The sequence below is a fragment of the Salvelinus alpinus genome, chromosome 25 (assembly GCF_045679555.1).
Source record: "Salvelinus alpinus chromosome 25, SLU_Salpinus.1, whole genome shotgun sequence".
Taxonomy (NCBI): Eukaryota; Metazoa; Chordata; class Actinopteri; order Salmoniformes; family Salmonidae; genus Salvelinus; species Salvelinus alpinus.
Genome location: NC_092110.1, coordinates 14,662,890 through 14,689,325, shown reverse-complemented (window position 1 = coordinate 14,689,325; position 26,436 = coordinate 14,662,890). Strand labels below are relative to the sequence as shown.

The following is a 26,436-nucleotide window of genomic DNA, read 5'->3' as shown; positions in this document are numbered from 1 at the left end:
TTAGCTCGTCTGGTAGGCTCGTGTCACTGGGCAGCTCTCGGCTGTGCTTCCCTTTGTAGCCTGTAATAGTTTGCAAGCCCTGCCACATTCAACGAGTGTCAGAGCCGGTGTAGTATGATTCAACCTTAGCCCTGTATTGACGCTTTGCCTGTTTGATGGTTCGTTGGAGGGCATAGCGGGATTTCTTATAAGCTTCCAGGTAAGAGTCCCGCTCCTTGAAAGCGGCAGCTCTAGCCTTTAGCTCAGTGCGGATGTTGCCTGTAATCCATAGCTTTTGGTTGGGGTATGTACTAGAGGTCGACCGATTTATGATTTTTCAATACCGATTTATTGGAGGACAAAAAAAGCCGATACCGATTAATGGGCCGATTTTTATTTTAAAAAAAATATATATATATATATATATACACCATACACACACACACACACATTTTTGTAATAATGACAATTGCAACAATACTGAATGAACAATGAACACTTTTATTTTAACTTAATATAATACAGAAATACACACACACGCACACAGCTCTGAAGTGACAATGATACTGAAGAGTCTGCTTAGGAGACAAATACTCTCAACTGTTTGAATAAAAATAGAGTTTAAGTTACCTGTGATGAATGTTGAAAACAAAAACTTTAATTTCTATATGCAGGAAATCCTATTTTAATAATGGGCATGGTAAGAATTGACAACCAAAGTGCGAGTCATAATTCCCATGACACCTTCTAGCAAAATCTGAAAAGCGGTCCTTCATTTATTCCATAGGATATTTTTAGATTCACTTAAAATAAGGTCTGTTTCGTGTAGGCTTACATCACCGTGCCAATTTTATAACTGTGTAGATATCCATAGGACAAGGTAACTCTGATCAATATTGGCTAAATATAAGCGAAGATACATTTTTTTGTAGCGTGGATTTATGAAAATATGTTGACAAACATTACCTTATCCTAGTGAGATTTACACGGGTATCAAAACGTCGAGGCGGTTTAAGCCTGCACGAAACACAGACCTTATTTGAAGTAGATCAAGACATTCTCTATGGAAGACATGAACGGTAAAATAACGAAGGAACCCCTTTCAAATTCAGCTGCAAGTTATTACAGGAATTATAATGCGTCGACTATTTCTCTCTAAACCATATACCTTTGACTAATCCGGAAACTATCACCTCGAAAACAAAACGTTTATTCCGTTCCGTATTTTATCTAACGGGTGGCATCCATGAGTCTAAATATTCCTGTTACATTGCACAACCTTCAATGTTGTCATAATTACGTAATGTTCTGGCAAATTAGTTCGCAAAGAGCCAGGCGGCCCAAACTGTTGCATATACCCTGACTCTGCGTGCAATGAACGCAAGAGAAATGACACAATTTCACCTGGTTAATATTGCCTGCTAACCTGGATTTCTTTTAGCTAAATATGCAGGTTTAAAAATATATACTTTTGTATTGATTTTAAGAAAGGCATTGATGTTTATGGTTAAGTACACATTGGAGCAATGACAGTCATTGATTGTTTTTTATAAGATAAGTTTAATGCTAGCTAGCAACTTACCTTAGCTTACTGCATTCGCTAACAGGCAGGCTCCTCGTGGAGTGCAATGTAATCAGGTGTTAGAGCATTGGACTAGTTAACTGTAAGGTTGCAAGATTGGATCCCCCGAGCTGACAAGGTTAAAAATCTGTCGTTCTGCCCCTGAAGGCAGAACGTTCCTAGGCCGTCATTGAAAATAAGAATGTGTTCTTAACTGACTTGCCTAGTTAAATAAAGATTAAATAAAGGTGTAAAAAAATAAAAAAATAAAAATAAAAAAAGGATTTCCGATTGTTATGAAAACTTGAAATCGGCCCTGATTTTTAATCGGTCGACCTCTAGTATGTACGTACGGTCACTGTGGGGACAACGTCATCGATGAAGCCAATGACTGATGTGGTGTACCCCTCAATGCCATCGATCATGGAACAAGATTTTGGTGCTTTTGGTGCCTGTATACTTCGTACTGTATTTAGAAATATAAAATTAGTTTTTTTCTCTTTTTTAAATTAGTTAAAAACAAGCATAGCCTCCCCTCTTAATGAAGACTGCTTTTCTTTTTGTCCTGCCCAATGTAGTCAAGTAGGCTAATCGAGACCATTGATAGTGATTCGCTCGTGAGACTGTTTGGAAATAAACTTAATCACCAAAGCTTTATTAAAATATAATTTTTGAGAAGAGCCAAACAGTGAGCTGACGTTACTTATTTTTTATCTATGTATTGAAGGCAGGCCTACATTATTTTAGCTATGCTTTGGATGTGCGTAAAAACCCCTCCATTATGAGTCCATACCCATCATGAAACAAAAGATAAGAACCTCGTATTTAGAAATTATTTTCCTTTAACACTTGTTTGTTTTTCCGCTTCATATTTTTAAACCCATGCACTCCGTATGCTACCCTTACCCTAGGCCTACTATAACGAAGTCTGAATCAACAAAAATGCGCTATCTTTTATTATCCTGCCAATTTTATGATATCATCACATTTAATTTTTTTGTTGAATGAACAGTGCTTGTATTTAAATAAAAAATAAAAAAAATAAAAAATTAAACCAAGCTTATTAGAATGATTCATTATTCTGGTTTTATAGTGAGAACATCCGTGGTGTGCATGCAACGCAACTGTGTGAATGCGATCGGTAAGATGATTCCAATATGTACAATACCAGTCAAAAGTTTGGACACACCTACTCATTCCAGGAGTTGTCTTTATTTTTACTATTTTCTACATTGTAGAATAATAGTGAAGACATCAAAACTATGAAATAGCACATGGAATCATGTAGGAACCCAAAAAGTGTTAAACAAATCAAAATATATTTTAGATTTGAGATTCTTCAAAGTAGCCACCCTTTGCCTTGATGACAGTTTTACACACTCTTGGTATTCTCTCAACCAGCTTGTTTCCTACTGTATGAATAAAACAGTTTTGATTTAGAGTGGACCATTATCATGCACCTGTCTCCAGAACAGGGGCAGGGGACAAAAATACATGTAATCTATGTACTCAATAGAGAATGGAGGATAGTTTTCATGCCAGCCAGGTAGGCTATACTCCTGTTGTAAAGCTCCTTAATGTGCTTAATATTAGGAAAGTTGAGAAATAAATTTAGTAGGGCTAGCCTATAGAAAGCTGATGGGATGCTCTATTAAAAAGAGGCCATCATTCTAGTTTCTCACGCAATTGAATAGAATTATTGTGCAACATGAGCTCATGGGCACTCATGGAGTGTTTGATTTGATTTTTGACTACATTTGAATTTATGTCAGTGTGATTAGATGGACAATAGATAGCAAGTTTGGTAGGATACGTATGACCACCAGCAGCATCGGAGCTTAGAGAAGCGTAGTTACCGTGACTAAGCGGTCACATGGAATTTGACTGCAGTCATGACCTGTGACTGCTGGTGTGGCCCCACTTGAGAAAATGGCCCTTGAATGTTTTGGTGCACCTATTAGAGAGCTCTTCTTTGTCTACACCTATTCAGCATCGTTCACACTCCCTTAATGTCACTTTCTGACTATAGTTCTTGTGTGTTTTGCTTCTTTTAGTGTTGGTCAGGACGTGAGCTGGGTGGGCAATCTATGTTGTGTGTCTAGTTTGTCTGTTTCTATGTTTGGCCTAATATGGTTCTCAATCAGAGGCAGATGTTTTGTGTTGTCTCTGATTGGGAATCATATATAGGTGGCTTGTTTTGTGTTGGGATTTTGTGGGTGGTTGTTTCCTGTCTTTGTGTTTTCTCTGCACCAGCTAGGACTGTATCGGTTTGCCACATTGTTATTTTGTATTGTGTTAAGTGTTCACGTTTATTCTTTCGTATTAAACATGTTGACCACAAGCTACGCTGCGTCTTGGTCTCTTCAGACGAAGAGGAGGAAGGCTGCCGTTACACTTAAGCCTTAGTCCCACCCATATATTTAAGGATTCACATGTGAGACCATGTGCTAAACAGAGTGTAAGGTAGTGTAGTAAAACATTTTTTTTTTTTTAAATAAGGCTGTGGTGAAAGTAGTAGCCTACATGAACCTTTTCACACGTACCAACAAACGGGTGTGATCATTCCGATTTGATCAGAACACTTATTTAGAATGTTTCGATTGACGCAACAGTCTGAATTTTGAGCTAGCCACACTGTTTTTCAAAGAAACATTTTGCACAAACACAGTCCTTACAAAGTTATGACCTGAATGTGACCAGTTTGTTTTTGGATGCAATGTTCAGACATTCACAGAAGTAGCAACAGCATAACACAATCATCCAAACCAGAAATTGTAAGCTACATTAGTTCTAGCGCTAACTGAGGAAATATTAACGTAACAAGCGGTCATATTTAAAAACCACAATATGAATTAGTTAATAGCAATTACTATTTGTAATTAATTGCGTCACATGTGAGCTCAACATTGACCAAAATAATTTTGTAAAGCACTTTCTAGAAATCGAAAGTAATCTGATCGTAGTTTGTGTGCGCCGCCGTGTTTGTTATTCGCGTCAAACAAAGATAGGAGACAAGATGAGATTGGTCTGTTAGCAGTATGCATGTTGAAGGGGCTGTGTCGTCTACGATCATTCACTTCACTTAATTCACTACCGGAAGTTTACCCGAAAGATAAGTGAACCATTCCTTCACCTCATAACATCTTTGGTCTGACGGATGTTTACATGACACCCATTATGCCTTGTATAATGTCAACAAACATGGCGTCACACTTAGCTGACAAATAGCTTAGCATTAGCTCATTATAATCAGTACAACCTTCAAAAAGTATTTTACACACGTCATAGGTGTCCATTACAATCTATGCAATAATCGGAATGCATTATTTGTGACCAGTACTTCAAAACGTGAATAAAGTTGTAAATACATTATGCTCCATACATACTGTATGCTACAGTAGCAACGACAACACGATATACAGAAAATAAGGCACTTACTTTGATAGGAACACACACATGTCCAAAGTTAATATTTGTAAGGAAAACAACCAGGAAGGCAATGCAAGCACCAGCCAGAAAATTGGCCAATTCGTGCAAGACTGCGCAAATGTCTGCATACTTGATCTGAGGAAACATTGATAAAGTGCGTGGGCTCTCCTCGAAGAGAGAAGTTTGTCCGTAAAGCTTCAAACATAAATTGTCCGAAACGCTGAATGTAAATTGAGGTGGAACAGACCTCAATTCAAACTGTTAGAAAATAATTTGAAATTGTCAAGTTGAAACAGCCTATAGATAATTAACAGGCAGCATGTGTTTACTGTCCTGTTGTGTAACAATCACATTTTGGAACAGTGAGTGCATTCTGACATAACGTGAATAAAAACAACTTATGCTGGGGCGACATATGAAAAGATGAAGGAAAAACTTCAGGTAAAAATACACTAACTAGTCCTTGGCCTATATCCTAATCTGACTTTGGTGCAGGTCTTGTTCTTCACATTACCGTCTCTGGTAAACACACACTATATCAAATAAAATCTAAGTTTATTTGTCACATGCAAAGCATACAGAAGGAATGCTACAGTGAAATGGTTACTTGCATATTTACATAGTAACAATATAAAAAAAATAGGTGTCCAGATAAAAAATATTGTATAATTTATTAGATGATGCTTACCCAGACACACTTCATGTGAAAGATATGCTATTACCACCCCTAGCCACATCTAGCTAAGTGGATGGGTTACTATTGTGTAGACATGTTGGCTACACATGTTCATGAAATACAATAGATAGCTGTAATCACCCCCAAACACACCTGGCTTTTGTTTAGACATGTAGCTAGCGAGCTAAACAATGAACCATATTCCCAACCCATACAGTAGCAATACAAATTGATTGTCATAGCTGGCCACCATGCACATTCTGTAGTAGGAATCTGCACTTAGCTAAAGCTAAAAAACTAGGTTCAATGTTAGCTAGCTAAGATTAGGATATAACTAGCAAATCAAATGGCTTTGTGAGATATTAATAATATTACCAATCAGACACAACATTAGCTAGCAAGCTAACGTTCGCTAGCTAGCTAACAGTACACTTTAACTTGCAATGAAAATTACTTTTTGACTAAATTATAAACTTGTAATATCTGAAAATGTAGGTAAACTCGTATACATGGTTGAATGCTTCACGGCAGACTGGAGCCCCGTTTATTAACTAAGACGTCCTGTGTCGTTTCCGTTTTTTGTTTGTACAGCTTGGCCCGTCGTGTGAAATCACTCCGGTTCACACTGACCGTGTTCAGAAAGTAGTCAATCACATCTTTTTCTCACTGAACTTTGTCGATAGCGCCTGCTAAATTCAGGGCAGCAATTTTCTGAGCAGTAGCAACACTTCTCCATGGTTAACGTTATGTCTTAGAAAAAACTGTGGTAGAAAAAACTGTGGTAGTAAAGGGTTATCTAGACATACCGAGCAGCTCATGTTATTGACCGAAGCATACATGGCAGACCAATCTGGACTCATCTCTTGGCATGTCCAGCCCATCTGTTATCTCAGCCAGTAATGGCTAGTGGGAAGGTTCCTGCATTTTTCTGTGGCTAAACTAACTAGGCTCGTAATTTGACAATTTTATTGATATTTACAGATAGCTTACAGGTTTGTTATTAAGGCACATAAGTTCACATGTTCCAGAAGGCATTTCTGGCCCAAACCTTTTTTTTAACATTCAAATACCTCTCCTGTGAATTAGTGAGGTGCGTCATATGCCTAGCTTCCTGAAATGGGACACAATTAGCAAAGATGGGATAAGTTTACATTTACTTTTTAAAAATCTTTTTAACAAACTATAAGGGACTAACATTAGAATTGGAGTTGATTCCAAGACAATACACACAAACCGTAAATACACAACTTGAAGCAACCACACATTTAGCCATAGAGCACGTTCTGATTGGCCGATGAGGGGCCAAGCCTCCACCCACCCAGCAACTGCGCCAATAATTGTGCTTGTGAAAATAGCAACAAATATTTCTGACACACCCCCGAACCTATAGCACTACTGCCCAGTGCTTAGATTGACTGACTGTTGCGTTAGGCTTGTTAAAATAGAGACCTGAAAGTGGGGAAGGGCTTGGTTGGTTTATAAACTGTTTGTGTTAACCGAGGCAATTCCATGGTCGTGATGGTGAATGAAAAGCACTGTTTGACAGCACTTACCAACTCAAATTACTCACATTAGTACGCAGACTACGCACTCACTGTACAGAAAGCTGATAGATTGATATATGCGCACGAGCACACACACCTCCTTTCATGACATGTGCCCACAGAGTTCATAAAACATTATTTCTACCACTCTACAACCTCCCTCCATCCATCCCCCACCACTCTTCCCAAGGACTCGGTCTGCATTTAATACACCCAATTACTTAGCCCACCCATTACGTCAGACCTGGCAAGCAAGCAGGTAGCATTTTTATCTGGGAGATGTCATTGGCCCCCTCTCTTCCCTCTCTCTCCTCTTTACAGATTGAATTACCAGGTTTTTATTGAGGCTGCTTGACGGATATTTATAGGACCAGCCCTCTCCCAAGCACAACGCAGTGACGTCACAAAATAATCATGAAAATGCTGGCCAATGAGGTTTGGCAATGGGCGGGGAGGTTGGAACAGAACCTCAGCAGCAGCACAGCCCTCTGGGAAGTGGAAAGAAACTGACGCCATCTGGCGAGGGAGAACGACTGCTGTATGTTGTATACATGTAGAGCCAAGAAGAACCTCTATAGCTTCACATTGGACTGTGGTTAAGACCTACATTGCCTAATGCATAGTGCTCTTGGTGCAAAAACACCATAAATTGCTAGGTTGCATGAGGGAAATTCTGAGGATATCTATGAAAATACACACGTGTCTATTTTCAATTTCCCTTTCTCCCTCTTTCCTCAGTTCAGCCATAACCAGACTTCAGAAATACACTAGATAAGCTTGTTTAGGGTTTGGGGCAATGAAGTTGTATGCCACACAGCGGAGGTATTAGAACATGCTGGTGACAACTAGACCCCACATATACACTCTCCTGAATAGAAAGCTTGGAATGTTTACAGCTAAGTGCCAAGATAACCCCCCTCTTCCCACATCGATAAACACTCCAAAGCAACAGCTTGACAAACAACTCCCTTACCTGCACAACACCGTCATCCATTCACCCAGACCAGTGGTTCCCAAACTTTTTATAGTCCCGTACGGGACCCTTCCAACAATCAACCCTCAGCTGCGTACCCCCTCTAGCACCAGAGTCGGCGCACTCTCAAATGTTGTTTTTTGCCAAGAGTGAGTTTTTGTCACATCCCGGCTTGTGGGAAGAGCTCTTATATAGGACCAGAGCACAAATAATAATAATAATCAATAATTTAGCTATATCACATTTGACATTGTCCGTAAACTTGAATTCATTTCCACACAAAAAATCCTACAATGATGGAAAGACCTGTGTGTTGTCCTTGTTAATGCAGACAGAGAAGAGCTCCAACCTCTTAAACGATAGCCTCAATTTTGTCCCGCACATTGAATATAGTTGCGGAGAGTCCCTGTAATCCTAGATTCAGATAATTCAGGTGAGAAAAAAAACATCACCCAGATAGGCCAGTCGTGTGAGAAACTCGTCATCATGCAAGCGGTCAGACAAGTGAAAATGATGGTCAGTAAAGAGAACTATAAGCTCGTCTCTCAATTAAAAAAAAAAAAAACGTGTCAATACTTTGCTATACTTGGATAACCAACGCACTTCTGTATGTTGTAAAAGCGTTACATGGTCGCTCCCCATATCATTGCGAAGTGCCGAAAATACACGAGAGTTCAGGGGCCTTGCTTTAACAAAGTTAACCACTTTCACTATAGTGTCAAATGTCTTTCAAGCTGTCAGCAAGAGCCTCTTGGTAGCAAGAGGATGCTACAGTGCAACTGCTTGTACGCGCGTGTTTCTTATGCTGGGCATCATGCACAAGTGATAATATAGTAATTCACAAGTGATAGGCTAATATTGTCACCCATCAGACTATTCTTGACTTAATCTTGTCTTTACATGTACTAAATAATATGTGTGACATTTGTTTTGATTTAGAATGGACCATTATCATGCACCTGTATTGAAACAGGGTCAGTGGGAAAAAATACATGTAATCTATGCACTTAAATAGTGAATGGAGGACGCTTTTCCCCGCGGTTTATTTTCATGCCAGCCAGGTAGGCTATACTCCTGTTGTAAATATAAGCAATGTGCTTAATATTAGGAAAGTTGAGAAACAAATATACTAGGCCCAGCCTATAGAAAGCTGATGGGATCCTCTTTTTCTAAGCGGCCACCAGTCTGTTTTCTTACGCAATTGCATAGCCTATAGAAATGTTGCGTAACAAGAGCTCATGGGCTCTCATGGAGTGTTTGATTAGACTTTTGCATTGATGTCAGAGTGATTAGCGGGACAATAGTGTTGAGTACCAGACAGTTAGCAAGTTTGGTAGGCTACTAATGACAAGCAGCAGCATCAGAGCTTGGAGAAGCCTAATTACCGTGACTAAACGGTCATGTGGAATTTGACTGCCTTCATGACTAGTGACCGCCGGTGTGGCGGTAATACGGTCACCGCAACAGCTCTAAATGTAACATAATGTGGGAAAAGTTCAGGTCTGAATACTTTCCGAGTGCACTGTTAAGTACTCTAAATGAGCATCATACAGATGACTCCCTTCAGGTAGTCATAATTATAATGGTAGCTTTCCTACACAGAGGCGTGCTCTAAAATAATGACCCTCCCAAAGCATAGGCTATTCCCTCTAAATGGACAAAACCAGGTTTCTAACCACAACCACCTTTTATTAATCAAAAAGGGATTAGAATGCCACAACACAGCAGTGGGTCCCAACCTACTATATAGGGTCCTACTGCTCTAAAACGCCAGCATTGAGTCATCTTAAGGGTCTGTGATGATGATGATGATGATGACTCAGTGATATTCTAGAAGTAAACCGAGAGGGATGGAAATAGAAAGTACGTGGAGGGGTGGCCACCGGAAAGACTGACTGGATCAATGTCATAGTCTGCTAGAAACAGTGACTCAGTGCCTCACTCAATGCTTCCAGGAGAGAAGGGGGTGGATGAAAGGAGGGGGGGAATGGGACACCGCTCAGGAGAGTGTCTTTCTGGACGCGTGCCAAAGTGATTATGTCGTTGCTGTGGGGAACATCCGCTGATGCGCCCGTTAATGTTGTCCGTGCTTTTAGCCAGGACAATCTCACAATGGTTACGTCATGATTACTTGTCTTACACACACACACACACACACACACACACACACACACACACTTAGTGGTATGACATCCATTTGAACCTGCAAAAATCAGTAGATACTTGAAGTACTTGACCCCCGATATGTCTGCATCGGAAGTGTAAACCGTGCTATATTCCCCATGTATACCAGTGCCATCAGATATGATATCCATTCTTCCACTGCCAATATGTGCGTCTGAAGGAACAGTACAGGCTGTCCATCTTTCACCTGTGAGTGGTAGCATGAAAACATATTTTCTCTGCTCCTGGGCTCTAAGGTATTAGAGGTTCAAAGGGAAAACAGCCTCAGAAAGCAGGTCATCACAATACTGCATTTGGAATAGAAAGCAAAGTAATCTCTTAACCAGCTGCTTTCAGTTCCCTCAAATCCCTGGGCTTTTCACGTTCTCTATGAAGACAGCGCTCAAAGGGGACACACTTATATCCCTTCATTCTATGACTTTTTTTCGCTAACTTTTTTTCTCTGCCTTATATTTGAAAGCTATTGCTGGCATCAAAGCCAAAACTTTTATTTCCCCCAAACGACCTAGTAATAATTTCGTTAAAGTTCTGCCTACGGCTTAGTATGGAAGGTAGGAGCAATGCTGAGGCGACATTGGCAAGCACTATGCTCTTAAACTCTTGATGGTTGCTAGGCAGCGCCAGTTAGCCATCCTCCTGCCAGTTCTACATTTTGCAAGCACTTCACATAGCCCACCACTAAGCATGCACTGTTTCCTTACCCACAACTGGATGGATCCATAAAGAATTACTGTGGGAATACATATCAGTGAATGGCAATTGAAGGCATGTATTCAATTGTTGCTTACGAAAACTCCCAAAGTCACCCAGTCCTTGTAATATATTTAAAGCAATAGCCTACCCATGTGTGGTCAACTAGAGGAGGATGAGGATGATTTCAGCCCTGTTTTGATTGGGACAGCGCCATCACACTGCTTTGAGACAATCGTGGGGTCTCGATAAATCAATAAATGTCAGATTTTTGTTTTCACTGAATCTCTGTTTGGATATTGGTTCGGCTACAATTATGCTGGGGAAATGTTAGTTGAGGTGAGAGCTGCCCATGGTCATCTTGTCTAGTGTGCTCATTGATCAGAACATTTCCCCATGTTATTTAGTTTAACAAGTGGATTATTTTGCTTTTCACTCAGTCGTTTAGTAGCCTAGACCTACTTCCAACCAAAAGCATGTGACTTAACTGACTGGTCTGATAATCAATCAATGTGATTTTGTTTCACTGAATCTCTGTCTATGTAGGTTATTTGGTTAATTGGTTTCTGACTGGGAAATAAGTGGATGTGAGGTGGTATAGCTCATCTATCACTGATCAGAAACATTTAGCATGTAATAATGTAGCCTAAATCAAATGTACTGTAGGCCTGTTGATTTCATTTGGATGGCGCAGCAATGGCTGCACAGGTCCTTAACAGGTCTAATTTAACTCAAAATATGTTATTTTATTATTTTTAAAATGTATTGTATTATTCTTATGTTTCTTAGGACATGCATAAATGAATTAATAATACATTTATTTTTGATGGTGTATATTCTCAATGGATTTATTCAAATTCATAAATCCTATGTGAAAGCAGTATTACAGACAAAAGCACCCACCCAGGTCCAACGTCATTGTTTTGAACCCGTCAGACAGTCTACTGGGAGGTGAGGGGTTTTGGGTGGCATGTCTCTGGCATTACTGGGATAACTGTGTGACTCTGGAACAAAGAGGGAGGTTTGAACCTGATATCCCCACAGTGTCACGTAAACAGCAGGCTTCTTTCACACTCTTCTCCTCACTTTGAGTTCCCCATTCCCTCTCCCTCTTGAAATAATCCAGGAGCCCTCACACTCTCAACCTCATCCACCTGGTCCTAAACGTGTTCCATCAGTCTGTCAGTGACACACAGAGGTTGCATTGTCTCGATTTACTTTTACCATAATTAAATTAATGAAGACTGTTGGCTTTAGCGCCATCGGTTTAGTATAAATCTAGTAGTTTGGCCATAGGCAGGACATAAAACAGCCATTGCAGTGACATGAATGAATTCCATACACAGTACAGTTTTGTGTTACTCAACTCTTTTGATTAGTTATGAAACGGACAAACTGGTCACTGACATCCAGTTTATTTTTGTTCTGGCCACTGTATCAAACTAATAAATGTAGTGATGGTTACTGACTGACTGACAAACTAATACTCTCTCCTCCCATCAGATGTGAAGAAGGACTGGTCGGACCACGCCCTGTGGTGGGAGAAGAAGAAGACGTGGCTGCTGAAAACCCACTGGACCCTGGACAAGTATGGTATACAGGCAGACGCCCGGCTCCTCTTCACCCCCCAGCACAAGCTGCTGCGCCTGCAGCTGCCCAACATGAAGCACATGAAGGTCAAGGTCAACTTCTCTGACCGAGTCTTCAAGGCCGTGTCCGACATCTGCAAGACTTTCAGTAAGTCACAGATGTTTTGTCAACTCTAACTATAATGCACCTATCCTACCAAAGGTCCTGTATAGTCTACAGTGTATACTCTTTATTTAAGGTTGGTTGAGCATGATGGTACCTCCTTTTGTCCACTCTAACCTTGCCATAATACTCTTGCTATTTTTAGATGAACTACTGGAAGCGTTCTCTACCTCCAATCTAGTCGGGCATGTCTGCTGCTGTTTTTTCCTTTCAGCCTTTTGTTGTGTTTATCAAACAGAGCCTGAGCTATCAGATATCAGCGCTCACTTCACCACCACTTCTGACAGGCAACTGTTCAGCCACCTTGACTCTGCTAGACCTGTCCTTGGAATAGCGTTGTCTGTTGACTAAACAGGATTCAGACAGGTTTAGCAAAGTTTATCAATCTAGCACCGCGTAATGACTCACACATTCAGAGATGGATATTATCTCACACACACACATTACTGTGTCCAGATTTAGCACTCAAGGCCCTGCCCCCTGACGAGCACTGAGGTCAGACACCCCTCTGTCAATATCTGCCCCTGGCCCTGTCAGCTAGAGTTCAGAGGAAAACATCAGTCTTATTTTTATTTATTAGGATCCCCGGCTATACTTCCTGGGGTCCAAACGGGGAACAAAACACAACAAATACATAATATACAGTGCCATCAAAGTATTCACACCCTTAAGGCTTTTCTACATTTTGTTACAGCCTGAATTTAAAATGGATTACATTTAGATTTTTTGTCACTGGCCTATGCCAATAGCCCATAATGTCAGTGGAATTATGTTTTTCTAAATTAATAAAAGTTGAAATGTCTTTAGTCAATAAGTATTCACCCCTTTTGTAATGACAATCCTAAATAAGTTCAGTAACAATGTGCTTAACAAGTCACATAGTAAGTTGGATGGACTCTGTGTGCATGATTTTGTTTAACATGGTGAAGTTATTAATTACACTTTGGATGGTGTATCAATACACCCAGACTTTACAAATATACAGGCGTCCTTCCTAACTCAGTTGCCTGAGAGGAAGAAACCGCTCAGGGATTTCACAATGAGGCCAATGTTGACTTTAACGCAGTTAGAGTTTAATGGCTGTGATGGGAGAACTGAGGATGGATCAACAATGTAGTTACACCACAATACTAACCTAAATGACAAAGGGAAAATAAGGAAGCCTGTATAGAATTAAAAAAAGATTCTAAAACATGCACCTGTTTGCAATAAGGCACTAAAGTAATACTGCTAAAAATGTGGCAAAGCAATACACTTTTTGTCTTGAATAGAAAGTGTTATGTTTGGGGCAAATCCGATACATTACTGATTACCGCTCTCCATATGTTCAAGCATAGTGGTGGATAGATCATGTTATGGGTTTGCTTGTAATTGTTAAGGACTGGGAAGTTTTTCAGGATAAAAAAATGTTTGGAATGGACCCTAAGCACAGGCAAAATCCTAGAGGAAAATATGGTTGTCTGCTTTCCACCAGACAATTGGAGATTAATTCACCTTTCAGCAGGACAATAACCTAAAACACATGGCCAAATCTACGCTAGAGTTGCTTACCAAGAAGACAGTGAATGTTCCTGAGTGGCCGAGTTAGATTTTCAAGCAGATTTAAGTTGAAACTATCACAAGACCTGGAAACAGTTTTCTAGCAATGATCAACAACCAATTTGACAGAGCTTGAAGAGAATAATGGGCAAATGTTGCATAATCCAGGTGTGGAAAGCTCTTAGAGACTTACCCAGAAAGACTCACAGCTGTAATCGCTGCCAAAGGTGCTTCTACAAAGTATTGATTCAGGGGTGTGTATACTTATGTATATTATATTTTATGTTAAAAAAAAATTATATATTTCATTTTCAATAAATTTGCACAAATGTCTAAAAACAAGTTTTCACTTTGTCATTATAGGGTATTGTGTGTAGAAAAAAAGTAATTTAATCCGTTTTGAATTCAGGCTGTAACACAATGTGGAATAAGTCAAGGGGTATGAATATTTTCTGAATATAACACTTCATAATATCCTGTTTCTGCCTCACGCTTCAGAAACACGAGATGGCCAAGGCTTGTGCAATGCCACTTACATACATAATACAGTGCAAATTACAATACAAAATAAATAAAAATAGCAGTCTCTTCAGTCCCTGTTGTGCGGTAAGGTGTTCTTTTATCTATTTTTTCAAATCTGGTTTTATTACTAGCTTGAGTTAAGTATCAGAGTTCCATGTAGTTTCCCCAGCCTCTGTTCTGGACCTGGGGACTGTGAAGAGACCTCTGATTGCATGTCTTGTGTGGTACCGATGCGTGTCCGAACTGTGTGCCAATGCCCTCGTGACCCTGTAACATGGCTCTCTGTCACCCCTCCATGTCGGCTCCAACCAGAGCCCTCTGTCGCCACTGAAGACTGCTGCTGCAGGAGGGGAAACGCTTTTTATATGAAACATTCATCAGGCACTTTCAAGGACATCTGTTGGTCTTTTTTTTTCTTTTTTTTCTGGCCCATGTCATGTCTCAGGAGTTATGGCTGCTCTACTCTTATGGTTGGCTCTACTAGGTAACACTGCAACTTTGTTTCTTATTTTGCTAAACGGGAACTTTTATTTAGAAAGGCGAAAAGAGGCCCACTGAACTAGTATGAATTTATTTTCTTCGAAATTAGAGGAAAAATAACATTTTTGATGGAGTATTAAATAAACTGTATGTGCTGGATGACTGTTGTTATTCAGAGATAGGTGACTAACTAAATGAACAGGCTAGTAGCAGGCTCCTCTCCTCTATGCTGCTCAGTCCTTGTTAGGAATGTGTCTACCTCTGCGGTAATAAATCTATTTTAGTTTCGGAGAAATTCAGGACGAATTGCTCTTGGCTGACTTGGCGCGTGCCGAAGTGTCATACAATGACTTACGGTGGCTGGGAAGGGACTCGCAGTGCCTCTCTCATACTTACCTCTCCCTTTCCTTGTTGCCTTTTAGAAGGAGAATTTGTAGGGAAATTCTAGAACATTGAAGTTTTCAATCATGTCCTTCATACATGTTCACAATGACCTAGTCTCTTCTGGAACTACCGTGCTTATAGAAAGTCTACACGCCCCTTGGATTTCTTCACATTTAATTTTTTTTATTTATTAAAGATTTAATGAAAAATAAACACTAGTATACCTTGATTAAATAAGTATTCACCCCCTTGATCAATACCTTTGGCAGCCATTACAGCTGTGAGTCTTCTTGGGTAAGTCTCTGAGCCTTCCACACCTGGATTGTGCCACATTTGCCCGTTTTATTATTTTCAGAATTCTTCAAGGTCTGTAAAATTGGTTATAGATCATTGCTAGACAACAATTTTCAGGTCTTGCCGTATATTTTCAAGCAGATGTATGGTCCTGTGTGGCCCAATTGGTAGAGCATGGTGTTTGCAACACCAGGGTTGTGGGTTCGATTCATACGGGGGACCAGTACGGAGGGAAAGAAAGTGTGAAATGTATGCACTCACTACTGTAAGTCGCTCTGGATAAGAGCATCTGCTAAATGACTAAAATGTAAAAACTGTAACTTGGCCACTCAGGAAAATTCACCGTCTTCTGGTAGACAACTCCAGTGTAGATTTGTGTTTTCGGTTATTGTCCTGCTGAAAGGTAAATTCCTTGCCCAGTCTCTGGTGTAAAGCAGACTGAATACGTTTTTCCTCTAGGATTTTGCCTGTGTTTAGGTCCATCCCGTTTATTTTCATTCTGAAAAACGTCCTAGTCTTTGCTGTTTCAAATGGGAACAAATGAGTCATAGTGGGCAGAACAACCAAGGAGGTGGGCAGAGCCAAGCACGAGCTAGCGAGAGCCTATTGGCGTGTTCTAGCATGCATTTGCATATTTCCATTAGGGAACGCCTACTCTGAAGTGCGCGTATGCAATAACTCAATAAGCCTTTGCACTCCTAAACCAAAGCAATTTAAAAAAAACTTTGTCAAAGTGTAAGTCTACAAAACTTAGTCCACTCTGTTCGTAACATATTCTAGTTTTGGGAACAGAAAACTATTGAGATTTCATCGATGAGAGCATTTCCAGAATGTTGGCCAAAATCCATCTTCTCCCACTTCTCCCGCTACCGGCCACTGTGCTTGAAAATAAGGATACAGTTACTCAGTGATGTGTTGGATTTGCCCCAAACATTTGCATTTAGGTCAAAAAGTGTTCCTTTGCCATGTTTTTTTGCAGAATTACTTTAGTGCCTTGTTGCTTGTTTTGGAATATTTTTGTTCTTATTTTCACTCAATATTGTAGTCACTACAATGTTGTTGATCCATCCTCAGTTTTCTCCCTTCACAGCCATTGAACTCTGTAGCCGTTCTAAAATCATCAATGGCATCATAAAAGATCCCAGAAATGTTCCAAATACACAAAAAGCTTAGTTCTCTCAATTTTGTGCACAAATTCATTTACATCCCTGTTAGTGAGCATTTCTCCTTTACCAAGATAATCCATCCATCTGACTGGTGTGGCATATCAAGAAGCTGAATAAACAGCATGATCATTACAAACAGGTGCACCTTGTGCTGGGGACAATAAAAGGCCACTCTAAAATGTGCGGTTTTGTCACACAAGACAATGCCACAGATGTCTGAAGTTTTGATGGAGTGTGCAATTGGCATGCTGACTGCAGGAATGGTCACCAGAGCTGTTAATTTTTGAGCCGCCTCGAACATCGTTTTAGAGAATTTGGCAGTACCTCCAACCAGCCTCACAACCGCAGACCACGTGAATGGCGTTCTGTGGGCGACCGTTTTGCTGATGTCAAAGTTGTGAACAGAGTGCCCCATGGTGGCAGTAGGGTTATGGTATGGGCAGGCATAAGCTACGGACAACTAACACAATTACTTTTTATCAATGGCAATTTGAATGCACAGAGATACCGTGAACGAGATTCTGAGGCCCATTGTCGTGCCATTCATCCACCGCCATCACCTCATGTTTCCGCATGATAATGCACGGCCCCATGTCACATGGATATGTACACAATTCATGGAAGCTGAAAATGTCCCAGTTCTTCCATGTCCTTCATACTCACCAGACATGTTACTCATTGAGCATGTTTGGGATGCTTTGGACCACCGTGTACGACAGCGTGTTTCAGTTCCCGCCAATATCCAGCAACTTCACACAGCCATTGAAGAGGAGTGGGACAACATTCTACAGGCTACAATCAACAGCCTGATCAACTCTATGCCAAGGAGGAGTTGTGCTGCATGAGGCAAATGGTGGTCACATCAGATACGGACTGGTTTTCTGATCCACGCCTGTAACTTATTTTTAAAGATATATCATTTGACCAATAGATGCATATCTGTATTCCCAGTCGTGAAATCCATAGGATAGGACCTAATCCTTTTTTTGTTCAATTGACAGATTTCCTTCTATGATCTAACTCGGTAAAATCGAAGACATTTTTGCATGTTGCATTTTTATTTTTGTTCAGTGTACATCCTCCACAGTATAATTAAATGAATCATGCTTAAAGATATATTCAATGTCTGGTAACAATAACAAATCTACCAATCACTGCAATTCTTTGAGGCATTAAAAAAAAAGAAGCTCGCTGGTCTTTGTAGTTGAATCTTGAAATTCAATACTTGCTTTGGGTACCTTAAAGATGTACAGTGGCAAGAGAAAGTATGTGAACCCTTTGGAAATACCTGGATTTCATACAATTTGATCTGATCTTCATCTAGGTCACAACAATAGACAAACGCAGTCTGCTTAAACTAATAACAAAAATAATTATATGTTTTCATGTATTTATTGAACACACCGTGTAAACATTTACAGTGCAGGGTGGGAAAAGTATGTGAACCCTTGGATTTAATAACTGGTTGTCCCTCCTTTGGCAGCAATAACCTCAACCAAACGTTTTCTGTAGTTGCGGATCAGACCTGCACGATGGTCAGGAGGAATTTTGGACCATTCCTCTTTACAAAACTGTTTCAGTTAACTTCTTATGGCTGCATCCCGCTACCGGGATCGATATGACAGCAGCCAGAGAAAGTGCAGGGCGCCAAATTCATACAACAGAAATCTCATAATTAAAATTCCTCAAACATACATGTGTCTTATATCATTTTAAAGGTATTCTTGTTGTTAATCCCACAAGTGTCCAATTTCAAATATGCTTTTCAGCGAAAGCACTACAAACGATTATGTTAGGTCACCATCAAACCACAATAAGCACAGCCATTTTTCCAGCGATAGATAGCAGTCAGAAAAAGCAGAAATAGAGATAAAATGAATCACTAACCTTTGATTATCTTCATCAGATGACACTCGTAGGACTTCATGTTACACAATACATGCATGTTTTGTTTGATAAAGTTCATATTTATATCAGAAAATCTGAGTTTACATTGGCGCGTTACATTCACTAGTTCCAAAAAGTGATTTTGTATAGCCACATCGTTTCAACAGAAATACTCATCATAAATGTAGATGATAATACAAGTTATACACATGGAATTATAGATATACCTCTCCTTAATGCAACCGCTGTGTCAGATTTCAAAAAAACTTTACGGAAAAAGCAAATCATGCAATAATCTGAGACGGAGCTCAGAACAATAGCCAAATTAGCCGCCATGTTGGGGTCAACAGAAACCAGAAAATACATGATAAATGTTTCCTTTGATGAACTTCATCAGAATGCAGTCCTAGGAATCCCAGGTCCACAATAAATGCTTGATTTGTTCGATAATGTCCGTTATTTATGTCCAATTAGCTACTTTGGTTAGCGCCTTTGGTAAACAATTCCAAAGTCACAAAGCGCCTCCACTATAACGTGACGAAATGTCCAAAAGTTCCGTAACAGTCAGTAGAAACATGTCAAACGATGTACTGAATCAATCTTTAGAATGTTGTTAACATCTTGAATAACGTTCCAACCGGAAAATTTAATTGACTTCAGAAGAGCGGTGGAACGGACGTCCTCATGTGAAGGCGCATGGTGAATGCGTGATCAGCTCGTGGCAGTGATTACTCATTCCTGTCTCCGTCGGCCTCCCTTCACATTAGTCATCAGACAAAGTTCTGTTGACTGTTGACATCTAGTGGAAGCCGTAGGAAGTGAAAACTCATCCATATCTCGCTGTAATTTCAATGAGAGGTTGAAAATCTGCCACCTCAGAAAAACAGGAAGTGGAACTTCTCAGGTTTTTGCCTGCCATATGAGTTCTGTTATACTCAGACATAATTCAGACAGTTTTAGAAACTTCAGAGTGTTTTCTATCCAATATGAATAATAATATGCATATATTAGCAACTGGGACTGAGGAGCAGGCCGTTTAATATGGGCACCTCTGTGCACCTTTCATCCAAGCTACTCAATACTGCCCGTGCAGCCATAAGAAGTTTAGCAATATTCTTGGGATGTCTGGTGTGAACTGCTCTCTTGAGGTCATGCCACAGCATCTCAATCGGGTTGAGGTCAGGACCACTTCAGAATATGTATTTTCTTCTGTTGAAGCCATTCTGTTGTTGATTTACTAATGTGTTTTGTGTCGTTGTCCTGTTGCATCACCCAACTTCTGTTGAGCTTTAATTGGCGGACAGATAGCCTAACATTCTCTTGCAAAATGTCTTCATAAACTTGGGGGTTCACTAGGGGTTCACATACTGTTTCCAACCCACACTGTGAATGTTAAAATGATGTATTCAATATAGATGAGAAAAATACAATTTGTGTGTTAATAGTTTTAAGCACACTATGTTTGTCTATTGTTGTGACTTAGATGAAGATCAGTTCAAATTTGATGACCAATTTATGCAGATATGCAGGTAATTCCAAAGGGTTCACATACTTTTTCTTGCAATTGTAGTCCTTTAAAATATAGTATTTCCCACCGTAAAGCACGGAACTGGCCAAAATGCAAATTCCTTACGTTTGAGTTATGTTATAATTGTAGTCCTTTAAAGGAAGGGTAGTCCTTTAAAAAAATGTCAACCCCTATTATTTCACACAAAGTCCATATAATGTATTTGATTTGTTGTTAAGCCAAATTTTACTTCTGAAATAATTTAGACTTGCCTAAACAAAGGTGATGAATACTTATACAATTACTATTTTAGTTATTTAATTTGTATTAATTTATAAAAGTTTGTAGAACTGTTAACTTTGACATGATGGAGTATTTTGTGTAGATCAATGACACGAAATTACAATTAAATCAATTTCAATCCCACTTTCTAACGCAACTAAATGAGAAAAACGTTCAAGGTGGTGTGGACTTTCTATAGGTACTGTTTTATTTTTAATTATCTGGTTGACTTTCAATTTGTGTGACTGACATAGCGCTGCACAGCATAGGGAATGAGATGGGGAATAAGCAGGGCCATGGAGAGAAGACTGGAGGCCTGTCCAACTGGCTCATACTGCAGACAGAAAGAAGGGGAGAGATGGATTCTCTGAAGCTGTGCGAGACGGTGACCATTCAGATTGACTCCCACGCTCATTTCATTCCGTCTTCCCCTTTCTCTCGCTTTCCTCATAATGATTGATTTGGAGAGTATTTTTTGGGGGTCACGCAGTAGCTGTTTCCTGGCGCAGACCAAGTTCACTCCTCCACTACAGGGATTTCTGTCTCTGTCCCTCTCTCTCTTTCCCTTCACAAACCAAATAGACTAACATCCAAGCACACATCACTAACATCCACATTCTTTCTCTCGCTTTCTATTTGACTCTCCCCTACTCTCTCGCTCCCCTCCCTCCCTACGTACCATTAACCAGATGTGTAACACAGCTGGGGTCTCCCTAGCCATGTGAATCACACATACATTTAGTGTGGGCGATCAATCTAATTATTACTGCAGTGCTGCTGTTCTCCCATGTCCACAGCAGCTGGCTAGAGCCCAGTCAGCAACCCCCCCCCCCCCCCCACCACACACACACACAGTCCATCTGGGGCTGGATGGGGCAGTGCAGTGGGACCCAGAACACAATAGTAAAATGTCTGAATTCCCCTTCACTCCACTCCAGTGTTGAACTGTCCTACTATCATAGTTTCTGGCAGCTCTGTGTTCCTGGACAATGATGTGTGTTTGGCTTGTCTGTCAGTGAGGGGGAGGCATTTCCTTGGTTTTGATCGCTTTGATAATGAAATGCCATGTTTATCCTTCGTACTCGGAGCCAATCTAGTAAATGTTTTTTCTTGATTCTTTAAAGCTGGTATTGTGTTAGGGCAGTAGTACTAGCCCATACAGCCCAAGAGGGCAGGCCTGGGCCAGATGTGTGAAACTGATCTATAGTGGGCGACTGACTAGGTGTCAACCATGACACTGTTGTGCAGTGATCCGGAACACCCTCACCACCACTATATTTTTCCTTCTCCGGCCCACAAAGCCTCGACTCAGACGAGACGCAAGCTGCCAGCTGGTCGGTCTCCTCACATGAGAAAGGGCGTGATTCCAGAGCGCGCCAAGAAAACGTTGGGGTGCGGCCCTGCCACCCTGTCTGTCTGCAGAAGGACAACCAATATGGGTGCTACACTAGGGTGGGGAAAGTGGACTACTTTCGTCTTCTGGAGTCTAGGTTTTGTATGGTGTGTTTTGTTGTTGATGTAATCTTATGAGTGGGGTTAGTCTGTCCTCTTCAATAAGATATTTTTTTCCCTCTTGATGTTTAATTTACAGCTGAGGTGTTGCACACAGACAGTCCATTTTATAGAGACTGCTGCTGAGAATGACGCTGTCCTGTTACTGTGTTGTTGGTCAGACCTGCCCTGAAGTTAGCCTATAAGGAAGATGGGGAGATGTGGCGAGAGAGAGATGAATAGAAGGAGCAACAGATGGCTAGAAGGGGAGAGTGATGGATAGGGGGAGAGAGCGGGAAGAGAGCAATGGTTAGGGGGAGAGAGCGATGGATAGATACGGGAGAGATGGTTTGGGGGGTGCAAGAGATGGATGAAGGGACTGACAGATGGATAGATAAGAGGGGGGACAGATGGAAATTGAGTGAGGTATAGAGATAAATGGATGGATAGAGATTGAGAGAAGTGGGACATGTGTGGTCAGTTCCCAGGCTTTGTTCTGTTCTCCATGGTCAGTGTAGTTAGTGTTCTACGTATCAAGTTTTACCGTGGTCCAGTATATTTGTGGACCATCACACTGACCTGGTTCCAGAGTGGCGAGGCTTGGTTTTTGATAATTTATCAATGCTGTGTGACCACAGTTTCATTTTCTACTCCACAATTAACATGTTAGCCAGAAGATAAATATTTTAACATTGTATTGCTAGTTTGCCCATACACAAACTCCTGCCCCTAGTCATAATGCAGAAAGAACCTATGTCGCTCTGGAGAAGTGTCTGCTAAATTACTAAAAATGTAAATGGTTCTGTGTGATGGGTCTCACTCCCATGGCAATGAATCACGTCTTACTCTTACAATTGTACTGCGGGGCTGGCAGTCTGTCCGTCCACCTGGCTATGAGCCTGGATCATGTCAAAAGGATTTGAATGAAGCTGTTTCTTATTTTGTGGGCATCATGTTCTGTAATGAACATCAACCACTTGTAGACCTTTGCTTTGATTCTGCCTGAATCTGATTGGGTAGAAGCGTTGCACTTACCCACAGATCTAGGATCAGCTCACGCACCCCAAATCCTAACCTTAAGGTCAAATACTATTCTGTCAACACCTGCTGTTTCTGGATGGTATGACAGTATTACTTCATCCTGCACCCTGTCCTCTTTCTCTCTCTCTACTCCTTCTAATTATTGGCAGGCATTCCTGATGTTACTACCCCACTCTCTGCTCCTCTCTTACTTTCATGTGACTGATGAAAAGAAGGTCTCTGTCCATTCTTTCTTCAGCCCATCTCTTGCAGTTGCTGGGGTTGAAGAGGTAGCAATCCTAACAGTTTGATATTTGAAATGGCCATGTAAAATGGTATATTTTGCTCACAGATTTTAGTCTGTGGATAACAACAGCACTTGACACTTGGTGTAACTACCGTAGACACTCGCTCCACCTCTGTGCTCAGGCCAGGCAGCATGCCTGCACTTACATGGCTGTATAAGGGCACAGGGCTTGTGCTGTGCAAGAGCGATGGAGGAGAGATGGAGGGAGTGAGGGAGAGCGAGCTACCATCTGGTAGTTCTTACACCATGGAATGCTTTTTGCTTTAGTAACACAAACTAAACAAGAAATTCTCACCAAGCCAATAAGTTCTCTCTCGCTATTCTTCTGTCGCACTCGTTTGCGCTCTCGCTCTCTTTTTCTCTCTCGCACTCTTTCACTTTCTCTCTCTCCCGCCGTTCTTTTTCTTTCTCTTCTGTCTCATACATTGTCCTCCCTTGCTATGGAAAAAGGAGGGAGTGAAAGTTGTAGGGCATGAGGGATTTAAATAGATTTTAAAAGGCAAAAATTTGACAATAGCCAAATGAATATTATGAAATTGAAATTCCAGTCAACCGCACATCTCTTAAATGAGTGTAGAAGCATAGATAAAAGACAGCACAGACATTTACCCCAGCTGTGCTTTTAAAATCTAGATGGTGCACATCTATCTTTTCCAGACACATTCTGGCAGATTCAGCCAGCTCCTCCGAACCGTTCCAAAAACGTCCTGAACACTGGAGATTAATGTTGAGTGATGGTTCCCTGGCCTCTCCAGCTAACACAGAGGGGAGTGTCGAGAGAGGAGAGGAGTAGAGAGCAGAGGCGTGGAGAGCGGGAGAGAAGAGGAGGAAAGAGGGATGTTGAGGGGGTTGGTGCAGCTCTGTTTGAGTCATTAAATCAGGTCTGCAGTATGTCTGTCAGAGGAGACGTTAAACAAACGCCCAAGCATAGTTTCATTCCATCTACACGCGCACACAACCGGAATTTTAAAATTTATTAAATTGATTGATTTTTTTGTCACTGGCCTAAACACAATAGCGCATAATGTTAAAGTGGGATTGTTTTTTCAAAATGTTTAAATGATATATATTTTTTAATGAAATATTAGTAAGTATTCAAACCCTTTGTTATGGCAAACCTAAAGGTCAGGAGTAAAAATGTGCTTAACTAGTCGCATAATAAGTTGCATGGACTCACAAATACAATTATCTGTAAGCTCCCTAAGTCGAGCAGTGAATTTCAAGCACAGATTCAAACACAAAGACCAGGGAGGTTTTCCAATGCCTCACACAGTAGGGCACTTATTTGTAGATGGGTAAAAAAAAGCTGACATTTAATATCCCTTTTTGAGCATGGTAGAGTTATTAATTACACTTTGAATGTTGTATCAATACACCCAGTCACTACATGTGTCCTTCCTAACTCAGTTGCCGGAGAGGAAGGAAACCGCTCTGGAATTTCACCATGAGGCCAATGGTGACTTTAAAACAGTTAGAGTTTGTGATAGGAGAAAGGAGTGATGGGAGATAACTAAGGATGGATCAACAACATTGTAGTTACTCCACAATACTAACCTAATTGACAAAGGGAAAAGACAGAAACCTGTACATAATACAAATATTCGTAAACATGCATCCTGTTTGCAACAAGGCACTAAAGTAATACTGCAAAAAAATGTGACAAAGCAATTCACTTTTTGTCCATAATACAACATGTATGTTTGGGGCAAATCCAATACAACATATTACTGAGTACCACTCTCCATATTCTCAAGCACAGTGGTGGCTGCATCATGTTATGGGAATGCTTGTAATTGTTAAGGACTGGGGAGTTTTTCAGGATAAAAAAAATGAATGGAGCTAAGCACAGGCAAAATCCTAGAGGAAAACCGGGTTCAGTCTGCTTTCCACCAGACACTGGGAGATGAATTTGCCTTTCAGCAGAACAATAACCAAAAACACAAGGCCAGATCTACACTGGAGTTGCTTACCAAGAAGACAGTGAATGATCCTGAGTGGCCAAGTTACAGTTTTGATGTAAATCTACTTGAAAAACTATAGCAAGACCTGAAAATGGTTGTCTAGCAATGATCAACAACCAATTTGACAGCTTGAAGAGAATAATGGGCAAATGTTGCATAATCCAGGTGTGGAAAGCTCTTAGACTTACCCAGAAAGACTCACAGCTGTAATTGCTGACACAGGTGCTTCTACAAAGTATTGACTCGGGTGTGAATACTTCTGTAAATTAGATTTCGGTATTTCATTTTCAATAAATTTGTCAAATCTACATTTGGTTGTCATTATGGGGTATTATGTGTAGATTGGTGAGAAAATAAACATTTAAATACATTTTGAATTGACTGTACCACATCAAAATGTGGAATAAGTCCAGGGGCATGAATACTTTCTGAAGACACACACACACGCTCAAACTGAACTGCAATGTGACTGTTTACTTCATCCTTTGCATGCCAGCCAGTCTTTGATATAGACACACACACAAGCTCTGTGCTGATGTGTAGTTGTTTATGCCATCTGCTGCAACTCCGCCATCCAGTGTGTTGTGAAGAAGCGCTAGGTTAGAGGCTCTCATCCAGTGTTTTGTGAAGAAGCGCTAGGTTAGAGGCTCTCATCCAGTGTTTTGTGAAGAAGCGCTAGGTTAGAGGCTAGGCTCTCATCCAGTGTGTTGTGAAGAAGCGCTAGGTTAGAGGCTCTCATCCAGTGTGTTGTGAAGAAGCGCTAGGTTAGAGGCTAGGCTCTCATCCAGTGTGTTGTGAAGAAGCGCTA

General features: G+C 40.6%; 1 protein-coding gene across 6 annotated transcripts in view; it reads left to right on the top strand.

The window, feature by feature from the left end:
• The window catches only part of LOC139553412 (fermitin family homolog 2), a 95,670-nt gene that overhangs the window by 30,897 nt on the left and 38,337 nt on the right, over positions 1 to 26,436 (top strand). For all 6 annotated transcript variants that reach the window (XM_071365711.1, XM_071365710.1, XM_071365707.1 and 3 more), the window contains exon 3: positions 12,540 to 12,773. In XM_071365711.1, the coding sequence (XP_071221812.1) occupies positions 12,540 to 12,773 (234 nt within the window). The remainder of the gene's footprint in view (positions 1 to 12,539; positions 12,774 to 26,436) is intronic.